This window comes from Cheilinus undulatus, linkage group 2 (genome assembly GCF_018320785.1).
Source record: "Cheilinus undulatus linkage group 2, ASM1832078v1, whole genome shotgun sequence".
NCBI classification, from domain to species: Eukaryota; Metazoa; Chordata; class Actinopteri; order Labriformes; family Labridae; genus Cheilinus; species Cheilinus undulatus.
In genome coordinates, this window is record NC_054866.1 from 46,516,452 (window position 1) to 46,528,879 (window position 12,428).

The 12,428-nt window shown below is 41.0% G+C and overlaps 1 protein-coding gene across 2 annotated transcripts in view; it reads right to left on the reverse strand.

Moving 5' to 3' along the window:
• The window catches only part of LOC121518121 (tyrosine-protein kinase receptor UFO), a 49,502-nt gene that overhangs the window by 9,930 nt on the left and 27,144 nt on the right, over nt 1-12,428 (reverse strand). For both annotated transcript variants that reach the window (XM_041800351.1, XM_041800341.1), the window contains exons 8-13: nt 7,643-7,782; nt 5,793-5,937; nt 5,500-5,517; nt 3,862-3,991; nt 3,147-3,238; nt 84-179 (exon numbers count right to left, since the gene is read on the reverse strand). In XM_041800351.1, coding sequence (XP_041656285.1) covers nt 84-179; nt 3,147-3,238; nt 3,862-3,991; nt 5,500-5,517; nt 5,793-5,937; nt 7,643-7,782 — 621 coding nt within the window. The remainder of the gene's footprint in view (nt 1-83; nt 180-3,146; nt 3,239-3,861; nt 3,992-5,499; nt 5,518-5,792; nt 5,938-7,642; nt 7,783-12,428) is intronic.

A 12,428-nucleotide genomic window follows, 5' to 3' on the forward strand; every position in this document is an offset into this window, starting at 1 on the left:
CCTGCTTCTTTTACTGTGCATATTAACACTAGACTCACCCAGAAAAAGACTGACACATATTCAAAAGACATAACAGGTCATACCTTCTCCTAATGTCTTTCCCAGGGTTAGTTTATGTCTGTCCACCATCACGTCTTGGAGCTTCTGCTTCAGCTCATCGCTGATGCCCAGGCTGTTCACTAAAAGGAAAAAATTAGGATTTTTAATAGAATTTAGGGCTAAAAGCACTTTAATGAAAAAGAAAGAAAAGAGAGAAAAACAACATGATTGGGAAACCACAATGTGTATAAAACCAAACACTAGGCGTTAATAAATACAGCTTGCTCAGCAACAGTAAAAAAGAACAATTGAAAACATGCTGTCAAGTCTTAAAATCTCCTGCAATGAAATGCTAATTAAATCTTATTGGATTGTATCTTTCCTTTTATTGTAACAAGGAATACTCACATTACAATAGAGGATTTTTTAACATAAGGACCAACTATATAGCAACTCTTTTCAATGCACTGCTTTTTCAAACTTGGGATAACTTAACAATCATAATCTAAAACAACATGGAATCCAATGTGCAAAGAGTATCCTATAATGAGTCACACATTGGTCACAGACCATGTTTCAGGTGTTGGACAGATGACCGGTAATCCTGCAGGGACCGGGTTGGGAAGTTGATGTCAGAGGATTTAATCTAGTTTAAATTTTTCCCAATCACTCTGACGCCAGCTGGCTGCCACTTAGCTGTATGAGTGTCGAGCAGACTGAGCTACAGACGTTAGCTCTGTTTTCACATCTGGGCCAGAATATGACAAGGCAACGACATGCTCTGACACCCCCTCCAGCTGCTGCTACACTATCAATCTGCCACGCGTCCAACAACAATTTGCTCACTCCACAGGCATGTGCAATGACCGGCTATGAGTCGATGCATGCAATAACTGCATATTTTTACTGTGTCGGAGTATTGGCTGACATTACTGGTCAATAACAGCAGCATAAATCCCACCCAAATCCCTCCAATCTGACCTCTTCCTTTATTCCCAGAGAGCTTTCCTCCATTCACTTAGAGAACACACTATCTCCACATCTCCTTCTTTCAGCTTGTCTCATTTTACTAAGTGAATAAGTTTCTTTTTTTTGTTTTTCTCCAGTTTGCCTCCCCCCTCATTCATCCTCTTTGTGGCAGAGGCAAGCTGAGACTTGAGTTTAAGGTCTACACAAAAATTGTGCATACACCAGGGACAATGTCAGGGCTTGAATATGACCCAGCTGTGTGAAACAGGAGTCTGTGTGCTGTGTTTACAGGTATATATCTGTGTAATCATGAGAAGTCTGCTGGTTGGTGATAGCACACAACCTACTGCAAACCACTCAGTACATTTATATGCACAGTGAAGTCAAGCTTTAGTTATAGCTCGATTTGGATATTTAACTGGACTACTATCTTTAAACCAGTATACAAGCAGCGGGGGGCAATTGATTCCTTGACATGCCCAGTTGCGCTACGCTGAGTGTCCCCTTTCAAATAGTTACTACCCAACCTAGTTCCAGTTATCTCCCTGACTTATACTGATTTCTGAAGGCAAATGAAAATGCAATTTCTGTTAAGTTAAGCATCTATGTACTGTTTGATTTCCAGGTCAAAGTCTCACATAAAGAATGTGGAGTATGCACAGAACTTCTGGTCCAGTGTGGGCCCAACTGAGATGTATACATGCAAATGTACGCTGATCTGCATCTGCAATTTCTAACTGTGTTAGTCTGCATTTTTAAAGTCCTGTTTGAGTCAGACTACCATTTACACACAACAGAAAATGGTAAACAGAAACGGGAGACTTTTAATATCAGATTAAAGCTGGTCGAATATGTGGTATTTAGTATGGAAATGTACAAACTCTCACATGGCGGAAATTTCATTAGAAATGCTGTATTTGTTTTGTGTCACTCTGAAGCAGAGAGCACATCTTGCAGGAGGGGATACCAAATGTTGGAGGCAGTGTCAGTTTCAGGGAGCTTAAGAATGACAGACTTTCTGGGAATGCCCAGTGGTAATCATTTTTTGATGCGTGTGCAGGATGATATTTTTGTTAAACTTTGGATGAACTGTGTTAAATATGTTAAACAGATTAAGATGTGCTGTGGAGGCGACCATGCAAGGAGCTTGTGGCCATTCTAATCTTAGCGAATCTTGTTGTTTTTGTAATTTTGATGTACTTTTCCTCCTCTTGAGTCTATCTGTGATATGTTTTTGGCTCATCTTGATCTGTTGTACTTAGTTCTTATACTTAAAAAAAGAAAAGGCTGAATTACAGAGGAAACTCACATACTTTGATAATAGATACAAATACATAAAAAATAACTACTGACTACTTTGCCTTTACTATGAGGTTTTTGTTGCACCTGGACGTAATCTGAAATTCCACCCTGGTTCCAAAGGTAAAAAGGTCCTTTTGACTCCAGTGAGAGCAGTTAAACAACTCCTCATTTGTTTTTACAGGCTGCTTTCGTTTGACATCTCACACATATGAGAAGGCTGTAAAGTCACACTCTCACTAATGTAATTTTATCCGCTTTCCAAAATCGTTGCTCTCTCTCCAATAAGCTCTAATCTTGATTTCCCAGTCTCACCTCCTTCCTCTGCTCCATCAGTAAATACCTGAAACGAAGGAGTCAGAGCCAACTTGGTTCATGCCTGATTGTGAAGGGTGGGACTTCATGAATGACTTTACTGCACGTTATCATAAAAAGATTAAACGGTGAGTTATATAGAATAAAGGGCACAGTGTTGTTGTAGAATATGTCAGCTGCCTTGACACTACCGGGCTGTTTTTTCTCAGCTCTGAGGGATAAATTAACCCTTAATAGTCCAAGATCCTTCCTTTGATCAACAAGACAAACCATTCCTCTCTTGAGAAGTGAAGAACAGAGCTGTCAACGTGGCAGCAAAAACATTTCCTTCCATGAAAGTGTGTGATCCAAGCCCTGGGCTTGAGAAGAGATGCCATTGTGCTACTTTTTGTATTTCTATCTATCCCGGGGACAGAGGCAAGTTCAGGCCTGCAGAGAGATTCTTCCTGTAGCAGGGACAGTCAGGGCAAGATATGAAGTGTCATCTTTCTGAGCAACATGCAGGGGTGGAGAGAAGTACTCACATGTTGCCTCTGTAGTCCTTCTGCTGTAGGTGCGGCGTGCTCGGTATCTGACTACAAGTTCTCCGCTTTCCATCATGGGTTCAAACGCCTCTCTGTGGATGCACACAGGCAGCATACAAAACAGCATGGTTGTCAGTTTTTAAATTACTTTGACACTTTTTCAGAACTAAGTTTTAAACCAATCTGATTGCAGTGATTTTAATGGTTGACAATATAAAAAGGAGAGCAACTTTAAGAAACTACATTTCACAAGACAGGTGCTTGACAGATGAATGACTCTGTCAGAAATGTACAAGAATAAAATATTTGTACAGTTTAGACAATCAACAGGAGCTTGAAAACAAGAAAGTTCCCAAAATAAAGTGCCAAGGACTTCAGTGTTGCCACAGTGACATAAAAGTGGGTATTAAAATCAAATGATGTCTACTCATAACCACGTATAAATGCTAGTGTTGTGACAATCCTACAAAACAGAGTAAAATGTAACCAGAGTTGTTTCCAGTGCATGCATGAACACAGCTGAAAACATGGCATTACGCCATAATTCACAAGAATGATCTTCTTTCAAAACAGATGTTTTCTACTCCCTCCAAATGCATCAGAATGCATGAAGAGAGGCAACTAGGTCAAGACACTAAAAAAATGAAATTTTGGTTTGGCACATGTATGGAGTCCCTCCCTTCCACCCACGAGGAGTGTTAATAGCCACACGTACCCAAAGCGCGTCTCCTTGCGCCGCAGCTTGGCCACGTAAACAGCCATGAGCACAGCTATGGATACAGCGCCGGCGACAGCCATTACCACATACCACCAATGCCAGGAAAAGGCCTGAGGGGAGGAGGAACCTGTGGGAGGGTGTGGACGGAGACAGATGACAGATTAGTGAGGCAATGTTTTCAGGGTAAAGACAAAGAAAAAAACAAAATGGCAAAACAAGTTTACAAATGTTAAAGATAAATTAAGTTGAACACTTCAGCCTATTTCATTAAGTCACACAGTCTGTAGTATGTTTTCATGCACATTTAAGTTAAGCTATTGTTATAGCTTTATCAGGAAATTCAACTGGACTACTGCCTTCCTCCAAGTACTTAAATAACAGGGAAAACCGACAGAGGTACAGTATCGTGCAAAAGATTTAGGCATTTAGGGCACTAAGGATTAACCGCAGGGCCCAACATCACACAACCGGGGGCTTGAGAGAGGGATGAAGGTGGCCAGAGTCTCTTTTTTCCAGGCATTTTTACCCCTGGTAATACACCCAGAGACCACCAGCCATATTTTTGGACACTTGGGACATCCTCAGCACGACCAGAGGCTCATGGCAACCCTGCTACCTGCTGGGACAGTACCTTAGGCCATGTTTACTCACCCTATCCACACTTGACTCTGCCTAAAGGTGTGGACCTTGTTATTTTTTCACCACATTATTTTCCCAAGCTCCTTAAGTTGAACTTTCACGACAGCTTAATTTTTTCTAAATGTTTCTAAATGTACTGATGGACCTTGAACAGTTTAAAATGCACTTTCCTTCTATGCAGACAGTCCACAATTTAGAAAGGCACTCTCCTTATTCCCTTACCAAACATGCAACTGATTTAGATTTCTGTTCAATATCTGACAAAGAGTGGAAAAAAGAATTCATATACAGCCAAATTGTGTTGCAAAACCTCTATGGGAAAATAATGCCTTGTCATCGATTACATACACAGGATTATTGTGAGGAAAAATGATGTTTCAGATCTACTAAGTGGACTCAGCCAAATAGTCGAGATCAAAATCAAAACATTTCTTCTAAAAATATGCTCCTTTTCCCCTCAATCTTAAAACATTCCCTTTGTCTTCAGCTCTTGTTTTCCAAACTCTCACACTTATGTTAACTCCCAGCTCCCCCCACTAACTATGCTATTCACTAACAACCTCCACCCACTGTTTTTCCACTTTTCCTCCCGTTCACTCTCATCCTCCCCCAACTTTCCCTGCCTCTTTTTATCTGCCATTCTTGTTGTTTGAATTGTCTGTCTGGCTCTATTAGACTAAGCAAACAGAGATGCTACACTGTTCCTGCCTGTTATAAATATTTATGATGCGTCTCCCCATTCACCCAGCACCCCTTTCTCTTCCTCTTTCCCGTCTCTCTGAGATCTTCTCTTCTCCTTTTCGCTTCCTTCCTTTTCTGCTGAGATACACAGGAAGGAACTCTCAGGAACCCAGTGACCGAGAATAAAAAAGTCTTAGGGTGTAAAAACACCATGAGATCACTACTACTGTTCCTGTGTCATTTCGTGCCACTCTGGGAGGTTAAAGAAGAGCAAGTTAGTAGGTCTGAACAAGCAAAGCCAGTCATTACACTCACCTCGAAATTCCTCCCTTTCTGTGGGAACCAAAAAGAGAAGAGCTCATGTCAATGCACTGACTTTTAGGAGAAAAAAAACATACTTCTGTTTGGTTAAACCCAAAAAAGCTGCAGAAATCACATAAAACAACATCAGACTTTTAGTTTAAGAATCAATTGCTTTCACTAGGAAATGCCACTAAAGTCAAAGGCTAAAATCAGAGATATGTTTAACAGTGATGCAGCTTCTGACAAGATAATCAACAACAATTGAAGCAACGATCTAAAGCACATCACTTAGTGAAGTCACTCACCAGGGGTGATGAGGTTCAGGGTCTGTATGGGGGTCCAGGGTCCTTGCCCGGCTCCCGTGTATGCACACACTCGAAAGGACACATTGGACAAGGGGACGGACAGATTGATTGACAGCTCGGTGTCCAATCCAGTGTCCACGACAAACTGTCAACAAAGACACACAGAGGGTCAGTATCAAGAAGAGGATCATCATTCTTTTTCTCAATAAAAACCTTATTACATTAGTAAATGTATTTGTCTAGTTTTCAGTCAAAATTATCTTATTACACTCATTTCAAGTCACATTTACGAGTCCAGCTTAACATTATCACATTCCACAGGCAAAATCACTTGCCAGGGCACTGATGGCCAAGCATTTCAGTCAAGATCCATGTATGGAAGCTGTACTGGTCTAACCAGGCAGCTGGGGTTAAGTAAGGCCTGTGTCATTCCCCAGACTCTCTCTTCAATATCCTACTCTATCACCTGTCACCTCACAACAATGGCAATCAAGTCCAAAAACAAGTTTGTAAAATTGGGTCTTTCTCTTGAATGCAATGTCACATGAGCACACTGAGGGATTTTATTCCCTGAGTGCCTGAGGTGTGCCAAGACAGTTAGATGATTCAAATCAGGGCTCAAAATGTTTCCATTTACAGTGGTGTTTGACTGAACAACCAAGTCTATTACTTAAAACAACCTGCCAGCCCTGCTTTATTCTACTTCCTGATTTTTAGGAAGGAAAAGTGATTTATTACTTTAATTAATAATTTCTTATTTTTTTGTCATAATCAATAACTATAAATGTATTTTGCTTTATTAACTTAACTCACGCTTTTAACCTTTTTCTAAATAAATTGTATGATTTTAAATATGTAAATATCAATGTGTAAATATATGTTTACATCTGCACATGTTTATTTGTATGCTTTTGGGTTCATGTATTTATACATCTGCATACTTGCATATATGTGAGAGTATGTAAGGGTTTATAAACTTTGTTGGACACACATGTCTACTTTGTCAAAGTTCTGTGTCCACTGACCATGTGACCTTGTTTGTAACATTTTGCTTTTATGCCCCTGTAAAGCACTTTGAATTGCCTTGTGTCTGAAAGGTGCTATATAAATAAACTTGCCTTGCATTCTTCAAACTTTGCACATATCCACTCTGGCCAGACTTGGGTATTAAGAAATAAGATTTTGGGGGTAAAAGGTCAAGGTCTGCAGGCCTCATGTTCAATCTATGCCCAGGAATTAATCAATTTCATGACTCAATTGTTTATGTGGAACATCTAAAATAAAAAAGAATGAAAGAAACAGTAAATGCTCTGTTGAACTTCATTTGCTGCTCCCCTCAAACTTTGCCTGACTGATCTGAGGCAAACTGGTTGGAAATGCCTCATTAGATGAGAAACATTTGGATTATTTGTGCACCAACTTGCTTTTTCTCCCCCTCTCCAAGACGCACATAAATACAGCTATGCAGTGTGCAGTGAAGAGTGAGCCACGTCTCCGACTATGCTGCATTTCCCTCACAGATTATAATTGTGCTACATGGGATTGGCTTCTAGATTGATATACTAAAATTTCTACCAATCACTCAAAAACCACCACAGCCCTCCTTGACCCACTATCAGCATTTGTATACCATATGGTGGCAAAACCACTAGGCAGTAGTTCTTGTTACCTATTACATGCTTTTTAGGAGTTTTTTTCACTCTTGAAATAAGATGTTTATCCAGACTTTTCTGGTGAATTTGGCTTGAATAAGCATAATGAGACATTTATAGTAAAAATCAGACAAATACTCTGTCCATCTAGATCTTAGCATTGTGCTCTTATAGCATGTTTTTGTGTCTCAGATTTACCTGTGGTGCTGTAGGCGTGCTGTACTCCACCATGTAGCCTTGCAGTTCTCCATTCAGCTTTCCTGGAGGTCCTTCCCACATCATCAGCACTTCTGTCCCATTGAGCACAGCGGTCACATTCACAGGTGGGTTTTCTGGAACTGAAACACAGACCACACCAGAGCTTCAAGTCAGTTCTGTTTTCACACTTATTTAGATTGATTTTAATTTAATTGTATAATTGTGTCATGTGTAAACAATATGCCTAGCATGAAGAAGCTTATAAGACATCAGTATTAAAACCAAAAGACCAGAAACCAGAATCAGAAGCTTGACAATGCTCACAAGACAAACCATTGTAACATTTCTTGTAGGCTTTAGGGACCAAAGTGGTAAACTTATACACAAAACATTTCAGGATTTTGAAATTTCATTTAATTTTATTTATCAGCCTGACTTGTTACGGAAGGGATACGATAAAAGACAATGGGCTTCAATCACGACCTCCCCTAAATCACTAAGTCCACACAGTCTGTGTTCTTCCTTGATGTTTTTAAATCTGCCAACTTCCAAGAGGAAGGATGCCTGCTCTAATCCAAGCAACCAAAGATCTCTGACTTCCTGTGAAGTTTGCTTGGAACTAAAATCAAGTGACATACTGTAATTATGCTTGGTTTGAATATATAATACTGTGCAGAACTTTTAGGCATGTTTTGGCTTAAAATTGCAGCAGAAGTAAAGCGTTTACTGGGGAGGAAGTCTGTCTGAGGGAAGGAGGATTGACATAACCCGAGTAGTACTCTGGAAGTCCTAGCATACTACCAGGAGCATGGAAAAATAATCTGTTGAAAAAAAGGCCAGGTCTAAACATTTGCAGCATATAAGGGGTGGATGTAGCGAGTGAGCACGGCCTAGGGAGCCCCTGGTTGTGCTGTGGATGTTCCAAAGGCCTGAAAAATGCCAGCGTATCACCAGGTGTGAAAAAATAATCATGTTGAGTTTCACATTAGCAGCTGAGTGAACACACACAGTGACATGTGTCAAGCTTGAGTCTTGCTGCCCCCCTGCCTCTCTAGCCCCAGGTTTTGACACATTAGTGCAAAGAGATGCATCTTAGGATCCTACATGCCTAAAACTTATGCACATGATTGTATGTCTTTAATTTGGGTTTTAATAAGATGCCATTTTCATCAAATCCAGCAAGCATTCACACAAGATGGAAAATTATTTCCATAGATGCATTGTGGTTCAGCTTCTTCATAGACAGCATGAAGCTCTTCAGCCCATGGAGTATTCTGCACTTGACTCTAAAGAACAACTTTCCTCCTGTCAGATCCTGTCATCTGAAATATTAATGAAACAATTCCTCCTTACTGATCCAAGAATCCAACCTGCATCACCCCGAGCAGACGAAAAAGACTAAATGTAGAATGCCTGGAGAAAAAAACATGAAGTTGTATTTTTCCACAGTATCTGAAATGGTGCTTTTGTCTTAATCCCCATACTGCAGCAAGATCAGTCAAAATATGACTAACATACATCTTAAAGTTGTGAGTAAGTGGAATAGCCAATCTCTATGCATTTTTAACTTGTTAACTAGAGACTCCTAAGCTCTGTTGGCTGAAGCAGCCAGAGTTTTATTCCATTTTCATTAGTCATACATTTATCAAGAGGAAATCTCAAATATTTATACTCAAATGTGAATTCCAATGTCGTATCCCCGAAAGTCAAAGTTTTCCTACTTCTCAAGAGTACTATTTTTAGATTTTTTAGAGGACGAGATAAAGATGTTGCTGCTGAAGGTGTGGCTGAGTATGTGTCCAAAGATTTGGGGTATGAAAAGGAGTCTACAGAGCTGAAACTGTGGGCCTGGTGGTCAGAGGCCAGTGGGCTGAGGGTTACCCAGGCGTGTGCTATTTTGACAGCCCTAAGCCTCAAGGGTGTGGAGAAGTACAACAGCTGGATGGAGAAGATGTCAGGGAATGTTGAGAATTCAGCTTAATTAGGATAAAAAGGCTAGCTAAGGGCTCCACAGCCAGAGATGATTAGCTGAGTTCAGAAGCCAGAGTGCCCTCTGAGTATCTGCATGGTTGAATGGACTCAGATGGACACATGCTGAGGCCTGTGTCTCCCTCCTTCATGCTGTCTCTACTCTTCTGTCAATCCTCATTTCTGCTTTATTCTTTCGTCTGCCTTTTCTTTTCTGGATCTCTGGAGCAGTGAGTGACAAAAAGACTGCTGGCAGGAGAAAATAACCAGAGGAGAGAAAGCCTGGCTGAGTAACACGCTAGAAATAGTACGAGGAATTTGTGTATTTATGTTTGTGTGTGATTGGTGGTGTTTGGTGCTGAAATCCAGGAACTCTTAGCAAAGAGATGAAAGTGCTTGTTTCTTTTGTTACTGTAGGAGTTAAGGTTTTCTTTGTCTTTGCTTCTTCGTCTCCCAGCAGACCTACAGAGTCACACAAGCTAGGTGGACACCCACACACGCCCACACTGACACACACGTCCCAGTCAGTGTGAGTTTGGGAAACATGGCCCAGCCTACAGATGATGTTATCAGGAAGCATTTGGCGGGTGATTGTTTCCACATGCGGCCCTTGCTCTGCCTGCCAGCGGCAGCAAAAACAACCTCGGAGTCAAGTTCGTTCCAGGAGTTCGTCTCCACCTATGATCAGTCATCTGTTGGTCTCTCTCTGCCTCCTTCTCCACCTCTTTGTTTCCTACCCACTCCCTTTCTCCTTCACTCCTCATCTTTCTCACTCCTGTCTCCCATCCAACATGATTCCATCTTTTTCTTTCCAACTTTTCTTCTCCCTCCCTGCCCTCTCTGTGGTAATGTTTCTCTTTTTTCTGTCATGGTGCAACGAGTTTGAGAGAACAGAGATGTTATTTGTTGCTGTACAGATTTGTGGAGGTGGAGCAGGGGAAAACAGGTTTACTGGAAAAAAACACTCTTGTTGCAACATTTCAGAAGCTGAAAAGGGAACATCAGAAAAGGAGGTTTTTGGTCTCTTTTTATAAAAACTACAGTGAAAAAAAATCCTCATGCTGTTCTCATGAAAGCAGCCAAAGCTTGGCAAGAAGCTGAGAAACAAACATGTTTAAGCCGCAATTAGTTCACAACAGCAGAGGCTAAAATCTGGAAACACAGCAAACTACTGTTTCATATCCTGCTGCATGCTGCTATAGAAAAAACAGTGTCGTATGACCATGTTTGACAGCTTTAAGCTCCTTTCTGATGTGAGTCTTCCTCTGAGTACAGCTAGTCTCTGTGTGGGTCAACATGTGGATGGAAAAGGGTCATCCTTAAGCCAAAAGTTGACTCATAACGCTCAGATTTAGAGTCCATTTATGAAAACTAACTCAGCACTACACAGGACAGATGATTCGCAGATCAGTCTGAGTACATTTTTGGTGTGTTTTAGGGACATTTTCTACACCCAGAGTTGAGTTTACAGCAGAACAGATTGTTGACTAAATGGAGTTTTAATGCTTGTGGTTGCAACTTTACTGGAAGTAGTATTAAGGCAGATTTAATGTGACACGTATGTTGAGCCACTTTGCCATGACTCACTTCCACTGGGAGTATGTTCCTTAACTCACGATTCATTAAAGCATAGTGAGTTAACAGTAAGGGAAATCAGGAATCACTTTGCTTCACTGTAAAAAGTGATGCAGCTCTGGAGTCAAGGTTTAAAAAACACATACAGCAGAATCATAATGTAGCTTTAGGATTAGCAGGGTGAAATGGGTCACATTTGCTTCCTCTCCCACCACAAAACCCCCACCCTCTCTTCGGTCCCCTCTTCCCCCCGGGAAAATACTGGGCTTTGGGAAAATAGCAAAATCTGTGTTTTCTCAAAGCGCCCCCTTCCCTTGTTTCCTTGCTCTTCAATCCATTCCTTGCGTGGTCCCACCATTAACCCCTCTTTTTGTCTTTCCCACAGTGCCTTGCTATGCGCTCTGGATAGAGAAATCACAGGCCATCGGGGGTCAAAAGGGGGGGGGGGGGGGGTGAAAGATGAAGGAGAGAAGTTGAAAGACTGGACTGAAAAAAAGGACGTGATCAGCTTGTTTGATGCAGGAAATAATTCCATCGGTCAAAGCATCTGCGGTAGGAAAGGATTTTGTTTGTTTGAACATTATGCAAGTTTGACCATGCCTTAAGGAAGAATTTAGGATGTAAGACCAAATTAAACTGGGGAGGAAAGTCTATATGAAGTGAAAAGAGAGAGAGTAAAGGGGGAAAAGGAATGGCAAACAGGGACATCTATGCCAGGATGACAGATCTAAGAGACAGTGGCAAAATGTATGACAAACATATGCAGCAGGAAGAGACTTGAAATGAAAGTCTTATGGAAGTTTTCTTTTGCCACCATTTTCAAAAGAAAGGAAAGGAAACTATGTCCAAGATGTGAGCAGTCTACCTTCACTCTTCATTCTCACCCTCTTTCTGACCTCAAATACCTCCTGAACTATCTTTGACCACCAGCTACATCTTATCTTGCTTTCCTTTCATCCTCTGACTCAATGGAACAAGTGCAGAAAGAGCAGCTGGTGCAGGAATGAAGAAGCCGACTCCAAAGGGAAACAAATCACAGAATTTTTTCCACTGAAACAAAACCATAACTTTTTACAACACAGAACTGAAACCTGAAAATCCTAAAAGGATCCCAAAACCACTTTTAGACAAGACAAGGCATTTTAAAGAGTACCACTTCTCTCTTTATGTGTTTATGAGAAATGCAGTGTTGAAATGCTACGCAGTAATAACTATGGAAAGCCCCCATCATCCCTCCAGTGGC